This window comes from Lutzomyia longipalpis, chromosome 2, assembly GCF_024334085.1.
Source record: "Lutzomyia longipalpis isolate SR_M1_2022 chromosome 2, ASM2433408v1".
Classification (NCBI taxonomy): Eukaryota; Metazoa; Arthropoda; class Insecta; order Diptera; family Psychodidae; genus Lutzomyia; species Lutzomyia longipalpis.
This window is the reverse complement of record NC_074708.1, coordinates 20,145,368-20,165,673: the sequence shown is the minus strand read 5'-3', so window position 1 is coordinate 20,165,673 and position 20,306 is coordinate 20,145,368. Positions and strand designations below refer to the sequence as shown.

At 36.8% G+C, this 20,306-nt stretch overlaps 4 protein-coding genes and 1 non-coding gene across 8 annotated transcripts; 3 read left to right on the top strand and 2 right to left on the bottom strand.

The window, feature by feature from the left end:
- Positions 1-3,047: 3,047 nt before the first annotated feature.
- LOC129789321 (trifunctional enzyme subunit alpha, mitochondrial) lies at positions 3,048-7,220 on the bottom strand. 3 transcript variants are annotated; one of them, XM_055826087.1, is made up of 8 exons: positions 7,100-7,220; positions 6,895-7,021; positions 6,563-6,672; positions 5,765-6,496; positions 5,519-5,698; positions 4,854-5,443; positions 4,133-4,777; positions 3,048-3,417 (listed from the first exon to the last, which is right to left on the bottom strand). In XM_055826087.1, exons 2-7 carry the CDS (start codon positions 6,968-6,970, stop codon positions 4,156-4,158), a joined length of 2,310 nt encoding a protein of 769 aa, XP_055682062.1. In that variant the 5' UTR covers positions 6,971-7,021; positions 7,100-7,220; the 3' UTR covers positions 3,048-3,417; positions 4,133-4,155. The 3 variants fall into 3 exon arrangements, with proteins under 3 accessions (XP_055682062.1, XP_055682061.1, XP_055682060.1); XM_055826086.1 differs by lacking the exon at positions 3,048-3,417 and adding an exon at positions 3,569-3,975; XM_055826085.1 differs by lacking the exon at positions 3,048-3,417 and having other exon boundaries at positions 3,569-4,777.
- Positions 7,221-7,518: 298 nt separating this feature from the next.
- On the top strand, positions 7,519-14,561 carry LOC129789352 (2-phosphoxylose phosphatase 1). The gene is made up of 2 exons (XM_055826130.1): positions 7,519-7,732; positions 7,809-14,561. Exons 1-2 carry the CDS (start codon positions 7,639-7,641, stop codon positions 9,434-9,436), a joined length of 1,722 nt encoding a protein of 573 aa, XP_055682105.1. The 5' UTR covers positions 7,519-7,638; the 3' UTR covers positions 9,437-14,561.
- Positions 9,637-9,829, top strand: LOC129791476 (U2 spliceosomal RNA). Its single transcript, XR_008750710.1, has one exon. It is a non-coding gene; the product is annotated as a U2 spliceosomal RNA (small nuclear RNA).
- LOC129789427 (serine/threonine-protein phosphatase PP2A) lies at positions 12,358-17,884 on the bottom strand. The gene is made up of 5 exons (XM_055826241.1): positions 17,474-17,884; positions 15,824-16,033; positions 15,230-15,583; positions 14,944-15,134; positions 12,358-14,857 (listed from the first exon to the last, which is right to left on the bottom strand). The coding sequence occupies exons 1-5, from the start codon at positions 17,573-17,575 to the stop codon at positions 14,785-14,787; spliced, it is 930 nt and encodes a 309-aa protein (XP_055682216.1). The 5' UTR covers positions 17,576-17,884; the 3' UTR covers positions 12,358-14,784.
- Positions 17,885-18,027: 143 nt separating this feature from the next.
- On the top strand, positions 18,028-20,078 carry LOC129789423 (guanine nucleotide-binding protein subunit beta-like protein). 2 transcript variants are annotated; one of them, XM_055826237.1, is made up of 4 exons: positions 18,028-18,110; positions 18,332-18,497; positions 18,637-18,845; positions 19,375-20,078. In XM_055826237.1, the coding sequence occupies exons 2-4, from the start codon at positions 18,389-18,391 to the stop codon at positions 20,008-20,010; spliced, it is 954 nt and encodes a 317-aa protein (XP_055682212.1). In that variant the 5' UTR covers positions 18,028-18,110; positions 18,332-18,388; the 3' UTR covers positions 20,011-20,078. The 2 variants fall into 2 exon arrangements, with proteins under 2 accessions (XP_055682212.1, XP_055682211.1); XM_055826236.1 differs by having other exon boundaries at positions 18,028-18,170.
- The last annotated feature ends 228 nt before the right edge of the window (positions 20,079-20,306 follow it).

Here is a 20,306-nt window from a genome sequence, read left to right as displayed (position 1 = left end):
TTATCTTGCTGAGGGAGAAGAGAAACTGCCATCCCCGAGTGGGACCCGAAGTCAACCGAGGAAGACGGGCTCAGCTCGCCGTCATAGCCGAGCGAGCCGCCCCCGAAGAGGAGCGCCAGGGACACGAGGCCGTCCCCGAGCGGGACCCGAAGACGAGCGGGAGCGCCAGGGAGAAGCAGCAGCCATCTCCGAGTGAGACACGAAGGAAGAAACCAACGCAGGGTCAGCGGAGGTGGCCGAAGAGCCACGAACCCCCTATGGGGCCTGTATTGAGAAAATAAATGCCTACAAGAGGAATTCCCTCTCTTTCATTGGGAATCAACATTGAGTCCTCTTGATCTGCCCCTATTCAGCCCCAGTCGTGGTCCGCCAGGGTGTCATTACGTTCGGGGAATGGGCAGTACCCGGTAAAATCGTAACAATGGCGCAGCCGGCAGGATTTCACACCCGATGGTGGCGACCCATACGACTCTGGGCAAAGCTGAAGCGAGTTATTCCGTGAGGCTACACCAAAAAGCCAATCCGAGAGACCGCTTCCCGACAACACTTCGCGTCTTCAAAGTAATGAGAGCTGCACGGGGACAACTCGCGAGACGACACGATGTCCACCGAGCCGTGCAGCAAGTTCATCAAGTCGCCATCTGCGAGGATTCGAGAGGTAGACTGCAGCTACCATCACAACGAATTTTGCATTCTTTTTGAGACGCATTTCCGCCAGGCATTCCGAGAGCAAGATGCATTCCGTGACCCTGGCCGAAATAGACAGTCCGAAGTTTGCCGATGAGCCACCTCAGGAAGATGCCGAGGAATATTTCGCTGTAAGTCGAGCAGCGCGCCATAAGACGCAAGAGCGCCATAAGTCGCCCTGGAACTCGCCATAAGCCGAACCAATATGGTGTGAGCACCCCATACTCCACCCTGTATCCAGAAGAAGCTCTACAGAGCACTACACCAACAATCATTCGTCCCGAAGTGGACGCGAGCAGCAATGCCGAGAAGAACCGAAGAAGATGAAGAAGTCATGCTGATCCCCCACAGTTTATCGCGAAGCTGAGCTCGTTCGGGCCGAACGAGTCTAAGGGGGGAGCAATGTTACGAATCGCGATAAATTCAAATGTCGCGCGGCACATGGGGGCCGAGTTTCTCTGCCGAGATTCTCGGCGGTCATCCCCATAACTAATCGACGGGCACGAATGGCCATCGGAAGCAGTCGTGAAGAGATCGCTCCACCAGCAGCTATAAAAGAAGGGCATCGAGCAGCAGCAAATGACTCTGGTCTACCAGCTCGCCCGAGCTGGTGGGAAAGGAGGCACGCGGCAGGAGAAATCCCTAAGTCCGTAACCTCCGAATGCCCTCTCGGAGCTGGTGGGAAAGGAGGCATGCGGCAGGAGAAATCCCTAAGCCCGTAACTTCCGAATACCCGCCGGATATAGCTCCCCGACTGCGTGGCCAGAGTCACACCGAAGAGAGGCGCCACTTGCCACGGCGCGGTGATGGGCGGAGCCGAGCCGGAGCCGAGCGGAGGCCGAGCGAAAGCCCATGGCGGGCGGAGCCGAGCCGGAGCCGAGCGGAGGCCGAGCGAAAGCCCTTATCTTGCTGAGGGAGAAGAGAAACTGCCATCCCCGAGTGGGACCCGAAGTCAACCGAGGAAGACGGGCTCAGCTCGCCGTCATAGCCGAGCGAGCCGCCCCCGAAGAGGAGCGCCAGGGACACGAGGCCGTCCCCGAGCGGGACCCGAAGACGAGCGGGAGCGCCAGGGAGAAGCAGCAGCCATCTCCGAGTGAGACACGAAGGAAGAAACCAACGCAGGGTCAGCGGAGGTGGCCGAAGAGCCACGAACCCCCTATGGGGCCTGTATTGAGAAAATAAATGCCTACAAGAGGAATTCCCTCTCTTTCATTGGGAATCAACATTGAGTCCTCTTGATCTGCCCCTATTCAGCCCCAGTCGTGGTCCGCCAGGGTGTCATTACGTTCGGGGAATGGGCAGTACCCGGTAAAATCGTAACAGTATTACTAGTAGCATCTTCGCATTCTATTTTTTTTAGCAATATACACTACTAAAGGAAACCTCATCTCTTTAATCGATCATTTTGTTGAAATGTTACTTTATTTAAGCAACATGAATCCCCTACTGCATACATATGCTCTCTCTAACTAAATAGGTACCTATATAAACTTTGAGTGTCCTTTTCACACCAAACCACATAAGAGAGTATACCATTTATCTGTAGAGACATTGAAACCTTTCTTTAGGGAAATCAACGAAATTATCAATTGATGGAAAGGCTGTAAAATAATTCAAAAGAAAAAAAGAAACAAAGTTTTATATAGACATCCCAATACTCAAGAGGAAAGGAAAATATTTCTTCAGGTTCACATTATATTACAAACTTTCACAATCCCCTTAATAAACGTATTAGCATTTAAGATAAGATGATCCCAACATTAATTATTCGTGAACATAGACTTTACCAATAATTATGAGAAGCCGGAAATTCAGGAAATTATCTTGATCAATGCAACGAAAGCCTATTTATTAACATAGTCATAGTATTAAACACTAATTTCATAGTTATATAATAGATTTATGTCTAATTAAAGGGATAGGCCTTATTATTTTTTTCTTTTGTGATTTTAGCTTGTTTGCTTCAACATTGAAAGAGATAAGAAAAGTATGACAGTGACGTAATTTTAAGCAGTTTTGGGCAAATAGCATCTTTTCTCATACGATTAGGGGAAAATGAAAAGTTTCTTTGCCAATTTTTATATATTTTCCTTTGATCCTCCACAAGATTTCGTAACGATTATTTTTTCAAATGAATTTACCTATACAAAATCAAGTAAATCAATTACATTTAAGAATATTAATACATACCTGAGGAAATAATAAGCTTGTACATAATTAACTGTGATTCTTTCGAAGAAAAGAATAGCACAGCTTCTGTGTCCACTCTAAAACTCCAGGTCGTCGGATCGTGCTCAAACTTGGTATGAGCACGAATTAGGAACCCCACATTCCAAAAAAAAAACGTATGCGCCGAAAAACTTTTGAAGCTCAATTATATTATTGGATTTTGAAATATCATCTTTTACTGATGTTCAAAATGCCTTAAATGTGTTAGATTAGAAGAACAAAAAAAAACTTGTAGATTAGGACCCTCTTCCTTTCTTCGAAGGAAATAGGTCTTAAAAAATAATCCATAAAATATCAGATTACATATTTAAAGAAAAAAAAAGTTACCTATTGAAAATTCCTCTAACACAAAAATTAGATTCTACGCATTACTATTACCTAAGTATTATATCATTCCTTTGCCCAATCAAAACTTACAGCACGAACTAAATTCACTGCCTGTTGGTATCCAAAGTTCAAAAGCGTAGCACTAAAATTTGAAGCTCCCCTTGATGGCATGAACTTTAATCAATAAATAAATCTTTGTTAAGCAAAGTTTCAAACGCAGTATTTTAAGCATATAAATTCATGTACACCAAAGTAATATGACAGAAATTAATTGAATACTTATTGATTATGTCGGGAAACCTTTTCGAAAGTGAAAGTCTTTTAGTGAAAAAAAAAACATATTTTAATATAAATTTTCTCACTTGCATTTTACATCAGACAGCTAGAGCGTATAAAAAAAACATTCTCATCTCATGAATTTTTAAGCTAAAATCCTAAATGATTCGCAATTCTTTTTAGAAAAACTCATTTTAAAGTAATCAAACGACAAAAAAAACAGCAATTGAGTTTCTATTGTATATAAAATGTAAGATTGATCCTATTTTTAAGTAGTTCTATGTGTTGCTCTCTCTTGCATCAGTAAAGCCACTACATTATCTTCGTTTTTTTTTAACGTGATTTTCGTCATTTTGTGTTAGGCTAATACAAGAAAAATGTAACACACTGTGTAAAATGGTAGAACTGAATCATCTCGAATATCAGTCGAGCGATGCCAAAAATAATTTCGGTTTCCTAAATAAATTAATCGACTTTATAATTCTTTGTAGGCATCAAAGAAATGTATGTGATAGCGTTAAGGGGCATTGAATTGTTCTCTCTAATTTATTTTTTTCATAATGTTTTTTTTTTTGAAATGTAAAAAAATGAAAATTTATTGGAAATGTTGTACCTTGCTTCGTGCTGTCCCGTAATTTAGGAGGATTTATGGAATTTCTTTGAGGAATCCTTTGCCATATCGAGAAGTGTTTGTGCCGGTTTGAAGGGTGCACCGTAGAGATCAGCGTATGAGAGCATTTTATCCACCAATTTTGATGCTGAATATTGATCCACCCAGCGGAAGGGCCCACCGGTAAATGGTGGGAAGCCCAAACCAAAGACTGCACCAACATCACCCTCGAGGGGATTATCGAGAATCTTCTCTTCAAGGCACAAAACAGCTTCATTGACAAACCGTGAGACCATTCGCAATTGAAGATCCTCAACGGAATTCGCACCCTTTGATACAAGGGGATATTTCTGTTTGATAATCTCCAGAGCACCGGGGTTTACTTCACGCGACCCACGACTAGCGGAGTCATAGATAAAGATTCCCTTGCCGGATTTTCGACCAAGGAAACCAGCCTTTACCATGTCCTCCAAGAGCCCAAGGTCCCCACCGCTTATTCTATCACCCAGAGCCTTAGCCAGGTCAACACTTATATGCGCACCCACATCAACACCTACTTCGTCGGCTAATGTTGCACAACCCACAGGGAAGCCAAACGATTTTGTCATTTTATCGAGGTCTTTCGGGTCAGTTCCTTCTTGCATTATTCTGTACAAAAATATATGAAAAAAAATATAGAAGTCAATTAAAGAAATTAAACTCAAAATGAATAATTATCTCTTACCTAATTCCTTCTGAGATCATAGTAGATAAGATCCTCGTTGTATAGAAGCCTGGACCATCACCAACAGTTATGACGACCTTTCCTTGTTTCAATCCAACAGCAACAGCACTAGCTATGGTATCCTTGGACGTACCAGGATGTGTAATGATCTCAAGGAGTTGCATTTTGTCAACAGGTGAGAAATAATGCATTCCAATCAATTTATCCGGTCGGGAACTTCCAGCAGCAATTTTTGTAATTGGAATTGCACTCGTATTTGTGGCAATTATACAATGGGCCGGCACAACGGCTTCCAACTCCTTAATCACTTTATGTTTGATGTCTATATTTTCGAAGACAGCTTCAATTACCATATCAGCCTTGCGGAATGGCTCATAGCTGAGTGTTGAAGTGAGATTGGCTAAGTGCTTATCGCGATTGAGAGCTGTGAGTCTCTTTCGCTTTACGGCATTCTCAAAGCCTGTTTGTATTTGCCCAAGACCACGATTGAGACCCGCATCTGTTGTATCCTTCATCACAACATTGTACCCCTTGTCAATACTCACTTGAACAATACCTGCCCCCATTAAACCCGCTCCTAAAACACCAATCTGCAAAAGGAAACCATTTGCTCAATATGTGTTTAACCCATTTAACCACATCACAAAATTAGCCTGTCAACATACCGTTTTCACAGGGGTAGATGGTTTTCCGAAACGATTCTTTTTGCATTCTGTTTGACCCCTGAACAGACCAATGAGACCTTTAGATTGGGGTGTTTGGGTGAGCTCACCAAAAGCAATACGTTCTGCCTCGTATCCCGCATCAATTCCTTTATCAGCTCCAACTCTAATTACATCAAGAATCTAAAAATAATTCATCCTATTAGTTATTCTATTTAGGGCAGTTTTTTTGTGGAAGAAATAATATACCTTGAGTGGAGCTGGATAGAGACCGCCTGTTTGTTTCATCACTTGCTCCTTAGCCTTGCCAAATACCTTATCCTTCACCCATCCAATGTCCAATGCAAAAGCCATAATCTTATTCACAACACCCTTCTTCTCTCGATCTACTTTTAGTTTTCCCGTTGCGATATCTTTTGCAATTTGCACGGCAACCTTTTCCAGGTACTGAATTGTATTGATCTCAGGTGGTTGAAGTCCCGGACCAAGCGGTGTAACCAAAAGATCTACAAGGCCTAATTTTTTAGCTTTATCAGCTTTCAGAGATTTTCCCGTTAATGCCAAGTCCAGAGCTGTTGGCAGGGAAGTCAGTCTCGGCAGCCTCTGGGTGCCACCAGCTCCAGGGAGAAGACCTAGCATTACTTCTGGCAACCCCAGGCTTGTGCTCTTGTCTTTTGTAGCAATTCTATAGTGGCAGGCGAGTGCCAATTCGAGTCCACCACCCAAACAGGCACCATTTATAGCTGCCACAATAGGTTTCTTTGACTGCTCCAGACGATTAAACATTATTTGGCCACCATGAGAGACTTTCTCACCATCTTGAGCAGTCTTGCACTTTTCCAGCATACTTATATCGGCACCGGCAACAAAACATCCTGGCTTTGCTGAAATCACTACAGCAGAGTTTACCCCAGCATTCGTTTCCAAGTCCCTGAGGACATTTTCAAACTCTTTGCTCACTTCATCTCCAAGGGAATTCACCTACAATGAGAAGAATTAATTGAGATGTCTTCAATGTAATACTATGAATCCTAGAAATCATCTTACTTTAACATTGGGGGAATCGAGGGTGACAACAAGGACTCCATCGACGACTTTCGTTTTAATATGCTTCTGAGGTGCTGCATCACTAACATATCGCTTTAGGGAGAGTCCAGCTGCGGAGAGTTAATGTACCAAATGAAAATTACACGTGATTACCCGTCTCTGAGACCCCGTTAAATCGGTATAAAAATGAAAATATTGCTCAAAGGTTCAAAGTCCAAAGTCAACAGTTATGATTTTTGCTTTATCACACACTGATTTCTTTTCGTCTGGGGAGCTCCCTAATGACGTAACACAATACTTTACATTTTTTTTAGAAAACATATCCACTCTACCTGGACTGAAGCATCCTATCCGTGAGGATTTCCATGAGAATCTACTAATATTGCTCAAGAGACGTACAGAAGCCATTACGTGCAACGAAAATGGTATGAATTATTCCGTTTAAAACAAGACTTTAACCTGCAGAATAAACAATAAATTGATTATTAGAAGGTAGGTAAGACATTTCTAGTTAATATTGTGAATCGATTAAATTACCGTTTTATGGAAAACTATATGAAAACTTTAACCAAAAAAAAAACTTATGCGGCACTGCGCTGGATCCCTATCAGGCTGTGTGAATGTCAAAATGATATTCGGCCCGAACAAGAAGAAGAAGAATGTATATCAACATCCACTCGCTGGTTTCCGTCAATCTTCGCATTTTGTCGTTAAAAATTCAACGAAGCAAAAGTACTTTGCAGATTGCTCGCTCTATTCTAAATATTCTAAATTAAAAACTAAAGCAATATGCATTTTTAAGTATATAATAATTCTAATTTTTGTAGAATTTTTGATATAATATCTGTAATTATCTGTATTGGCAATTAATACCTAAGAATATTAATTTATTTTTAGAAATATACCCAAAGCACATCAATTACAATATTATAGTTTATTTCTTAACATATTTTGAGTTTAAAATTAGTTTCATTTTCAGTGTTGACTTCATAACAAAATTGTAGCTCCGTGGTAAAAGAAAATACACCAAAAAATGTAAAATTAAACGGGGAAAACATTAAAATTGTAAGCCAAAGATGGCATTTAAATATCTAGCTCGCTTGTCAAGGCAACACCGCACAATTTATTGTTATTTAATATTAAGTATTTGGATCTTTCTGTTGATTGCTGGTAATGTTTAGGTATTTATTTATTTTTACAATATTGAAGTACTAATGCATAATACTTTGATTCTATTTAATGAAAGGTATCTACAAGTATATTGGAACAACCCTATCAATTGAAAGTTACAAGAACAGAAGGAATTTTATGTATACCAGCGCTCAAGGTCGTGATGAAATAAATGACCAAGGGAGAAGAAATATACATGAATGCAATAACCCTGATGAGATAGCATTAGAAATGGACGGAGGATCTCTTGAAGGATGGTCCCTAACTGGGGTTTTACTCATTACAAGACATGGAGACCGTGGTCCCATGGAGCACATCCGCGGGATAGGCACTATTAACTGCGGATATGACAACTCTCTCCCTCTGCTTCATCGATATAAGACATTCATTACAAATTCAACCATGAATGCATACTTTGGACATTCTGTATGGCTCAAAAATGGACCTTTTCATGGATTTCCTCTACTTCCACCTTTAGAGAGGTTTTGCTTACTTGGCCAGTTAACATATCGAGGATTGGCGCAGCATTTAAAAATTGGAGAAATTCTAAGGCAAGCTTATGCAGCACCACTTGGCCTTTTACACCGTCAGCAAACAGTACCAAATACAAGAGTACTAGCTAATATATCACTGGACAGTAAGAACATAGCGAATGGAAATTTGTCTCCAGAATCAAACATTATTGTATATTCTACGCGATACAGACGAACATTTCAATCTGCCATGGCTCTTCTTTATGCTTTTCTACCCATTGATCAGTGGATGGGAATCACAGTGCGGGAAAGTCATTCTTTGTCTTTTTGCTTCAAAGACTGCGCTTGCCAGCAGGCAGAAAGAATTAGGAAGGAGGTGGCCAAAGAGGATATGGCTACATTGCATCAGCATCCTGCCATTGCAGCTGTTGTGCATTGGATTGGCATGTCACTTATGCAAAATCCCATAGTCCAGATTAATCCAATGGAAGTGAGAGATGCTCTTCTAGCTCTTCTGTGTCATGATACACCACTGCCATGTCGGAAGGCCAAGGATAGGTCTACAAAAAACAACCCTGATATTGTCACAACTCCAGATAACAGAGATGTTATTAACATTGATCAGGAAGAGGGGCAAACATCACCAAAGGACAATCTTATTGACGTGGAAGACATTGAAACTAATATTGAGCCAGAAGGATGTGTAGAGCAGTCACACGTTGATGCCCTGATGTCATTCACAAACTGGCAGGGTGCAAAAAAAGTCAGAAGTCCGAATAATCGCAGATTAGGGATACTAAGAGCTTATGGTCTCATTCGCAATATTGTTGGGAACATGCTGAAAATGATTTCTGGAGAGAATATTAAGTTTGTACTTTATTCTGGGCATGATAGGACGCTTCAGTACCTTTTATCGGCTTTGGGTCTTCAATCACAACAGTTCTTTATTCCCTACGCCGCTAAAATGTCCTTTGAAGTCTATAAAAGCAACTACGATGCTCAATTTTACTTCCGTGTCGTTTACAATGGGAGGGATGTAACTAACAAAATTGTATTTTGCGAAGGTGGACGCAGTTTAAGGGTAAGCAGAGGGAATCGTGGGGAGAAAGCAGACCTCTGTCCCATTGAAAATATCATTCGCTTTATTCATGATGATTATTTTGTCCCCTTAAATGCTACAAATTATAAAGACGCGTGTACAATTAATCAACAAAACGAAGATTTCCGATAAAATAATTAGTTTCTCGTAAATCCTCCAATATTAAGTAATTGTGATATAATAAGATCTCAAATTCTGTTTAAAAAAATAAAGTGTTATTGTCCAAAATTAGAAAAAAAAGATTAATGCGTTCGTTTTTCCTTTTGTCGTATACTTCATGTTCGCAACATTTTTGCTGGCTGTTCATTACACCAAAGCACAAATGGTTCGGTATCGCTTCTCGGCCTAACGGCTAAGATCAAAGTGTAGTATCTGTTCTTATTAGTTTAACACCTAATAGCTCCCTCATAGAGGGACAATGTTGTTAAATTGATTTTTGGAAGCAGGCGAAGTGCTAGGAGCTTGCTCCACCTTTGCCACGGGTTGGCCTGGTATTGCAGTACCGCCAGGATCGGCCCATTTATAAATCAAAATAAATATAAAACTCAGGTGTTTGTGACACATGAAACTCCTCCTTAATGGCTGGGTCGATCGTAATGAAATCCAGTATGGAGGTAGAGGGTCCGTCGCAATACGAATTGAAAGCGCTATAATAGGATTCCTCACCCACCAAACGTCACAAATAAAAAGATTTTTCCTATACCTAATGTATTTTTTTTACCTGGCTAAAGGGTCGAATAACAGATTTTTTTTCAGGGTACATACTGTATTACTCACTTCCCCCACTAATACACGCTCAAATATATTCATTCCATCTGGATTTTTCTCTCAATCTATTTATAATGTTGTTAGAAAAAATTTTCAAAAAAAAAGTTCATTCATATCGGATCGAAAATGCAACAGAATGTCCGAAATGGGTTTATGAATTGTATGTTTAATCATGAATGGATATATAGAGTCATTCGAGTCATTCAGAATAGAAAGTTAAGCGTAAAGTGTCCGTCAATAATAAGATTAGGTGTACGTAGAAGTTTTTATGCGCTTTAATTTAGTTGGTATTTCACATAGGTGGGTAGCAAAGCAAGTCTTTGGAAGTTTAAGCGCATAAATGATAGGCTTTTCCTATAGAAAGTCAATCATAACGCGTTCAGTTATTAGAGTTGGTATACCACAACGCGGATGGGTCAGTCTATGCGTTGTAATTTAATTTGTGAGTAGTATTAGTAGGCAAAGTTGATTTTTTGTAAAATTTAGCAATTTGACAGGTTAAAATGCTTATATCTTAAGTTCTATAACACCTACAGAAATTTCTTGACTAGTTCTGGAAAAGTATTAAAACAGGCTATAAATTGACATAAAGTTCAATAATTTTCAAGGTCACCTCCAGAACACAAAATGGCGGATTTTAGTTTTACCAAAACAGTTTTTTGCACTTTTTGTCATCAAGGAATGGTTCTAGAGGTTTCTGATGTTCCAGAAAGTTGTAGAGTTTTGCAAAACCTTTAATTTGATACCAAGTTGAGCAAAATCGGACAATCCGTTCAAGAGATATGGCTCTTAGAACTTTTCAAATTCAAGAAATTTTCAAATGGCCATATCTTCTAAACGGCGACATAGATTTTCTTCATTTTCGGACTGGTGAAAGATATTTAGTCAGGCTACAACATATCAAAATTTAAAGGAAATCTATAACAGATGTTCGGAGATATTGTCCCTTAAAATTAGACAATTTTTGTTTTTGTTTTTAGCGCCTCTTGCGACAATTTTTGGAACTTGGAATGTTCTAGACAGTTGTAGGGCTTCGCAATATCTTTCATTTGATACCAAGATGGTCAAAATCGGTCAAGCCGTTCTCGTGTTATATCGAAAAAACACTTTTTGCTTTAGGCCGCCATATTTGCTAAACGGCTTGACCGATTTTCAAGTATGAATTGTTGATGAAAACGTCTCACTGAGCCCTACAACATACTAAAATTTCAGACCTCTAGCTATAAGGGAAGTGGTTGACGGTATTTCAAAATGGCGGACGGCGGCCATTTTGAATTTTGAAAATGCGAAAAAATGAAAATTTACACCCACATTTCTATAGAAAACTTCAAATCGGAAGTCTCTATCTGTTACCGTTCTTGAGCTATAAAGCAAAATGGGGACCAATGGCAGGCCGGCCGGCCGGCAGGCCGGCCGGATCAAAAATTTTCCACCACCATTTTCGTAATGTGGGATGTCTAAAACGTGCTCATACCAAGTTTGAGCCCGATCTGAGGTGGTCAGTTTTTCCGACGATTACAATACTTGGTATGCCACGATTGTGGTATACCAACTAATTATCTCAGCGTAACCCTCCTATATTTTCCTTCATTACGGAATCCATCTATTTAGATGATTTAGATGATTTCTCCAACCCCTCGCCTTTGTAATAAAATTATGAAAATTATTCTCTCCACTAATGAAGTTATACTTGTATGAATTTTCATTCTATTATTATGCCTTTTATCAATTGGACAGCCTAGAACAATTTTTTTAGCATAATTTTCTTTAAATTTTTGATGTGCAAACGGATTTACTGGATGATTACAATGCAATACTTGACATGGCTACATAGTACATATGTGGTATACCAACCATTTACTAAGCAAATAAAAAAGGTTAAAAGGTGGGATATGTGAAAGTTTATTCAAGAAAATGATCGTATTTAAGCGAAAATCACTATAACACATATTCCAGTTGAGCTACAACAATCAATTAGAATTGTGTGAAAAATTTAATTTTTAGCGAAAAAAATGATTTTAATAAATAAATTTAAAATTGTATTACTGTGCATCGTAGTTGCAATTCCCAAAGCGCATATGGATCACGATCGTACACCTGGCATGAATACTCACGACAAATTCCAAAAGGAACGGACTTCTGAAGATCTCAAGTTTTACGATGTTGATGCCTATGGTGATGATTTTACAGACTTTGGCGCTCAAACGGGACCCCGGGGAGCCTTTACATGGCGTGCGAATTTCCCGCTCTACACGAAGGAGTCCCATAAACAATATAGGAAATGATAGTGTTATTTTTATATCTTTATTATTTTGATATTGATATTACCACAATAAAACAAAAATTTAATTCTAATATTAAATCATGCAACAGTAGCATGAACTTCTGTTTTCTTCACTTAATCTCGCACTTCCTCCTTCTAAGAAATTCTCTGCTCGGATACCTACCAGCCTTAACAATAACTTTATTTGCCTAACAAAACTAAAATTTTGCTTCAATCGATTTTCCTTTTACATATTTTTATTTAGTTACTATGAAATTTGCTTATACATAGATATATTGTATTTTTTTGTACAACACAAAATTATTTTTCTTACAATCAAAAGTGTAAAAACATAAAATAAATTATTTTCGAAAAAAGAATTCTTATGTCTCCAAGGCCTTTCTCACTTTCAAGGTGCATTGAAAATAAAGCTTTTTATTTTTAGCTTTTTTTTACTTTCTTTGACTTAACAATTAAGTAGTTCTTTTGATGTGCTAAGTTAAAAAAGTAGAAGAACGTAATAGCATCGGAACAAAAAAAAATAGAAAAATTACACAAAGGAAATTTTGTTTTGTCACATGCATGAATAAGTTTTCTATTTTACAAAAAAAAAACGTTTGTCTATCACTTCCATTTTAGTCTTTATAGAGTTGAGTTGTATTGATTGATACCTACAATATTTCATTTCGAATGGTATGTAGAAAAATGTGTATTAAAAAAGTATTCGATATTGGTTTTTTTTTCTTAGTTTGCATTTTTTAATGTCACCAAAGAAATATGCTATTGAAATTATTTCTAAATTCTCTGAACTAAAATGCAAAAGAAATTTTTGGAGTAAAGGTAAAGCTAGTCTCACAATGATTTTATGAAAGATTAAAATACATATATACTAGTATACTTCAGTAGTATTTTAGAATATACTCGAGGTCCCAAACACATACCTAACTAAAATGTCGTGATTATGGAAAGAAAATCAGTGACAACCCATTTTTTTTTTAATTTTGTGATAATTCTTAAACATTTCTTTGATTAAGAACTACCATTCTGAAAAATTTCATTCGGTCAACTTTTATGAGCTGCAGATATGGGTTAAATCTCATATAATAACATTATATTTTTATTTTTGTTTGTTATCGGTAGTGTAGGTAGAAAGTGAATCATTTGATAAATTACCTCTTACATAGTACCTTCTTTAAAATCCAAGCCATTCATGTCTGATAAATAAATTATCCAAATTTTATGGAAACCTAAACGCGAAAAAGAGATTTTCTTACATACCGGTTATAGAACTAAATATTGATATACGTAGGTATCTGTTATTCATTTTTGTTTCTATTGCCACTAGAAACGTTTAAAATCTTATTTTTCATAATTTCCCAAAAAAATTTAATATTGTGAGACTTAGCAAATAATTGTATAAAAAGGTTAGTGCGATTAGTGCACTGATTTAAAAATCTATATTAATTTTCTTTTACAGCTTGCCCTGTTTTTTTTAAGTTAGAATGATTGAAAAAAAGAAAGAATTCAAACCATTAAATAAAGAAAAAAAATGGATTTGACAAAATATTTTCCATATTCGGCAAATTGATCCTACATTTACGCTTCAGTAACTAAATTTAAAATAATAGGTATGTTACACAAAGTTTTATTTCTTCAGATAGATACCTACATGCTTTTCTTTATAATACATTGAATATTTTTTTCTTATTACGCATTTGGCGCTTTTGTCGTTCCTTTTAACGATAACTCATTAATATCTTGTCGAATCTTGAATCATATTTTTTTTTTCTTTTGTGATATTAAATTGTGTTTTCCACCATTTGAGTGTAATTCAAAACTTTTCTTATGGTCATTGCTATTACAAGCATATTGTTATAGTTAATATATATTGTATGTATAAGTATAGAAAAAGCAATCCTTGAAGATACAATTTGGGTTTTAATAATTTATTTTACTAATTTTTTTATCATTGTTCTACAGAAATATTATTGAAATTCATTCGTGTCGTTTTTTTCATATTTTGATCACAAAAAAAAATAATATTTACTCTAAGCATGTATTTTTTACTATTTACCTATTTATATTAAAAACGTGAACTACATATTTATCAAACATTTCTCGTTCATGCATTCCAAAAAAAATTGTGAAAATCGTGTACAAGCTTTTTTGTTCCGTATTCAATCGATTTTAATTATAAAACTTTCATATTTCCATTACTTTTTTTTTTAATAAAATTAAGTCAAAAATAAACAATGATCCTTTGTTGCATATGCATGGGTGAAATATTTGATTTGACAAGATATAAAAGACATTGTCCACAAAGGGATTTACCAAGTTATACTTTATTTTTTATGTTTAGTTCTATATTTTATTATTTCTCTTCATTATGTTTTGTTTAATCAAATTTATTTTCAAAATAGAATATTTCTTACGTCTCTGTTAAACACATTTAGAGGAAATAATCTGGGGTTCTTCGTGTAACATGTGGTTCACCACGACGAGGCGCAGGGTCGAATTGAAGGCTAAGGAAAAATTATAAAAATTGTTTAATGATATTTTTTACTTGATGTATAGAACTTGAAAAAAAAAGTTTCTTTTGTATGCTTACAATGAAAATTTGAGTGAATCATCTAATTCCATCAGTGCTGCTTGATTTCCGCAGCGATAACAGTAGTTGGGGGCTGAGAAGATTGTCACAACATTTCGGTCATGACACCAATTGTAACCCTCCATTACAAGCTGATGAGCCCTTGAAACTAGTGTCAGACCGTTGGTATGATTAAATGTCTCCGAAATGTCCTAAAAGCAAAAAAAAATAATAAATATATTTCAAAGGTTCTAATTTAACGGAAGAAAATTATTAAAAAAAATATATTTTTATTTAATATCCTTACTTGACCAAATGTGTAGCCAGCTCCACGTGGTGAGATACCCCATCCGCCTCGGTCATCAGGATCGGACCATAGCAAATCACACATTGGTCCTTCATGCGGCACTTCCTGTAGTCTGTCTAAGGCTCGAATATGATCTAAACTGTCAATTGACGGACTGAGGCCACCATGCAAACAGAATATTTGACCATCTACCAATGCTGTCAACGGCAGATAATCAAAAAGATCCGTAAAAAATTTCCACACATTTGCATTGCCGTATTTACGAAGACATTCATCGTAGAATCCGTAGACTTGAGTAATTTGTCTCGATTCGTGATTGCCTCGGAGAATGGTTATTCTCTCTCGGTATCTCACCTGAGTTAAAAAAAAAAAGTCTTGTAACTTATTCATATTTAAGATAGAAAAAAGTATTGTTTGATATAAACTATATGAAAAATTATAGAGATAATTTTTCAAAATCAAGAATATATATCGTTTTTTTTTTACTTTATCAGAGTTTCAATTTCAGAAAATGTATTTTTAAAACAATAATCTGTACTCAACACTCTGATAATACTATGCTTATTAATAGGACATTAAGTAATATAGTTTTACCTTTAGCGCCACTAGTAAGGTCACTGTTTCCACTGAATAGTAGCCACGATCCACATAATCTCCCATGAATAAATAATTAGTATCTGGGGATCGTCCTCCTATCCGAAACAACTCCATTAGGTCATGAAATTGACCATGAACATCTCCGCACACTGTTACAGGACATTTCACCTCTTGTACATTTGATTCTTTTGACAAAATCTCTTTTGCCTGCAAGGAAATTTAAGAAAATAGAATATTATAAAAACCAAGTTTGTAGCTTATATGCGATTTTCATTAAGGTTGGATGTACTGAATTAGGAAGAGACTCGAGTTTTAGATGTTAGTATCACAGGGTAAGGGTTTGTTTATATGCTGTATGTCACTTGATTTGTGGAATGTGTAAGAGTTGAGTTTTTATTATCTTTTTTTCTTGTAAATACATTTAATTTATGAAAAGAATCATACTATCTTTCGTACTAAAATAGCTTAATTTGAGTAGTGTATAATTTTGAAAAGTTCTTGGTCCTTTGAAGACGTTTATTCTTTTTGCTCTTCTTTAGGCGCAGCTTAGTTTGGTTAACCGATTTTGTTCAAATGGAATTCAAATTAAAGGTTTGATTTATCTAATTTTTCACATTTAATCATTCAACGAGGAGAGTAATCATACTCAAGTATTAAATTCTAACTTAGAACTTCCTAGTCTCTCATATTATGTAAAATCTTAAACATCTAGTGCATAGCTCAAGTTTGATGACTCCCTTACATTGTGGTTAGACATTTTCCATTTGTAATTCAAAGAATGGACGGATTAATTCTGTTCTATTTTTTATAAGGCTAATTTAAAATTGTGTAAGATCTATTTAGGGACAGAACTTGTCAATGAAGATATATTTCTAGGTCAGCCCAGAGCAAAATTCGCATACTTAAGCAAAGAATGTACAGGGAAACGAACTTGAAATTTCTTTGGGGGACTCATCAGCTTCTTTCTTTTCAATGTTTGTAGTATGAGTGGTATGTTAACCATGAAGATGTTAAATCATATGATATTTCTCTGGTAAAAACTCTTACTAAATATTTAGTAAACTAAAAAAGTATGTAAAAGTATGAGTTTCCCTTCGATGCAGCGATACTACAATAACACATTCTTATTGATCTGCGTTTTCTGATGAATAAATTTTTTACTCGTGTGCGGTAAGTCGCGATAAAAGTAAGGATGTCGTCATCATCTCCGAGGTTTCTATGATAAATTTAATCCAACTTCTGTGATGATTATGGATGATATCAAGCATTTTCAATCATTTTTTTTTGTTAATTTCTTTTCTGAGTCAAAAGCATGAGTTGGATTTTTATATTTACAAAGGTTTTTTTTTGTTTCTTCTCTTAGAATTTAAAAACCAAAGCAAAAAATGAGAACATCTAGTTTTCTCATCACACATATTTCAGGGAAGCGCTCACGGAAAATGAAGAGGGCGCCATTAACCCCGCTTTAGAGTCATGAAATCAGAAATCAATTTGAGGAAGTTGTGGAATTTTTCTTAAACGTACTCTTATATTTCTTGTATTTCACACTTTTCATCTTCATCACATGGACTATAGAACTGCCCAGCCCCTGATATAGGAAATATAATGAAATCTATAGGGGAATTTTCACCCACCCATCGGGCTCACCTTATCACATAGGGTTTTCACTTGTGTCTCTGTTAATTGTTTGCACTCGTTGAGTTGTTCAATCCATTGGTCTAAATCTTTCAGGGTTGATTTATCCTCCATACTGATGACAAAATGCAACTTCTTTTAAATTCACAGATGCGACAAAACGCAATTTTAATTGTATGAATTTGGCGTATTAGCTCAGCCGGAATTCATAAGAAAGCCACGAAAAACAAAATGGCGGATCAAGATGTCACTCATGATATCCAGATTTAATTCTAGAATCAGTTACTAGTAAAATTGTCTGATTCTCATGATTCTGTTTCTGTTTTGAATTTTAGGAATATTAAATAATTCAATATTATTATAAAATATTCTCCGAATGAGCGCAAAGTAAAATCAAGCAAATGCTTAAAATCTTAGCTTAATGAAGAGATATTAATTAAATTTACTAAGCATGACTTCGAGGCTCAAATGAAATGACAAATATGATTCCGAATCTAATAATTTAATTTTTCGAATCAGCAAAATGAACCATCCACTGACATTATATGACGGCGCATCGGCACTTATCGGCGTTTGTCTCGGTCGGTAGAGAGGGAGAGTTATATGTATCTAGATCTAGAATTAAGTTTCATGCGATTTAAAATGTTCGGTAAAGTATTTTTGTTGTAAATAATAATCTGTGTAAAAGTTTAGTGATTTATTTTTATTTGTGAGTCTTCGTTTGAAAATATAGACTTTTTTTTTTAATAAAAGATGGATCTTTGAGAGCAAAATTAAATAGAATTTTATGAAACTTTTGTGAAACATGCTTCACTTACGTTTCTTTTTCTAGTAAACTTTCTTTTCTTTTGCATTCTTTGCACGGTGAAGACATCTTCGCGATTTTCTGAGCTTTGTGCCCAGTTTTGGTAAAAGGATTCGTGAAAAATGACTGAAACTCTTCAGCTTCGTGGTACTCTGTCTGGCCACAGTGGATGGGTCACGCAAATTGCCACCAATCCAAAGTATCATGATATGATTCTGTCGTCATCACGAGGTTAGTGTACATGTCAGATGGTCGAAATAAATCTATAAATATTATCCTGAAAGGAAACCATCGGAGATTTAAAATGGCAAAATTTGAAGATTTATTTACAGCAAAAGGTAGATATTTATATATATTGCCTATTTTTCAGACAAAACCTTGATTGTATGGAAGTTGACCCGTGATGAGAATAACTACGGGATTCCCCAAAAGCGTCTCTACGGTCATTCTCATTTTATTAGCGACGTAGTCCTTTCGTCTGACGGTAATTACGCCTTGTCAGGATCTTGGGATAAGACTCTCAGACTTTGGGATTTGGCCGCTGGAAAGACAACACGTCGCTTTGAAGATCACACCAAGGTATATTTATCTTAAAAGTTACATTTCCGGCATGTCCCTACTACACTATTGTATGTAATTTGTAGGTATATTGTTATGTTCAAGCAATAAGTGTGATTGGTTATGTTTAGAAATGCTGAACAACAAAAAGTCGAAAACAGTGAAATACTTATTCATTATTATTATTTATTGTAATTGAAAGTTTGTAAACACTACAGCTACAAATTCTTGTAGATTTACATATAACTTTATAAGATTAGTAACATGTTAGGCATTAAATCTTTGTAGCTGTAGTGTTATGAGTCCGTTAGAGATGACATTCAGGTGTCCTTTTGCGGAGCAATAATGCCTACTTAGGAAACTTGGTAACTCGAATGTGGTTGCTGAGTGCTGACATCACAGGCAAAAGCAAATTGCATTAGTTATAAACATGGCGAGATGACGACTTATTTGGTCTTTTCGTCTCAAACTTATGCTACATAGTCCTTTTTATTTTAGTATTTATCTAAAGCAATTCATATTATGTTTTTGTCTCTTATTTATTTTTCAGGATGTACTCTCTGTGGCTTTTTCAGTAGACAATCGTCAAATCGTCTCGGGCTCACGAGACAAAACCATTAAACTGTGGAATACATTGGCGGAATGCAAATACACCATCCAGGATGAGGGTCACACTGACTGGGTATCTTGCGTGAGATTCTCTCCGAATCACGCCAATCCCATCATAGTGTCCTCTGGGTGGGATCGTACCGTAAAAGTGTGGAATTTGGCGAATTGCAAGCTAAAGACCACACATACTGGTCACACTGGTTACTTGAACACCGTCACTGTATCGCCTGACGGTTCACTATGCACTTCAGGAGGCAAAGATCACAAGGCTCTCCTATGGGATTTGAATGACGACAAGCTACTCCATACACTGGATCACAACGACATCATCAATGCCCTCTGCTTCAGTCCCAACAGGTACTGGCTATGCGTCGCCTACGGGCCATCTATTAAGATTTGGGATCTTGCCTGCAAGAAAACCATTGATGAGCTTCGTCCCGAGGTTGTTTCTCAGAATTCCAAGTCTGACCCACCTCAGTGTCTCTCACTTGCTTGGTCAACGGATGGACAAACCCTATTTGCAGGATATTCTGATAACAAGATCCGCGTATGGCAGGTGTCAGTCTCTGCGCGCTAAAAGCTTTTGTTCGGGACTTTCTAAGGAAATGTATCTTTAAATCCCTAAATAAAAGATATCCATTAAAATCTCTGGTATATTTTAATTTCTAATTTTTCTTTTATACATTTTCTTACGCGAAAATCATTTTTTTTACGCGACGTATGTAGTAACAGTTTATCAGGTTTATCATGTAGTTATTTCCTTCAGCAACCACTTTTCCGGAACACTAAACTATTCGCAAAAAAAATAGAAAAATATTTTTTTTTTGCGAGAAATAAGGTCAAGATTGAGGTCAGAAATAACGAATCTTCTAG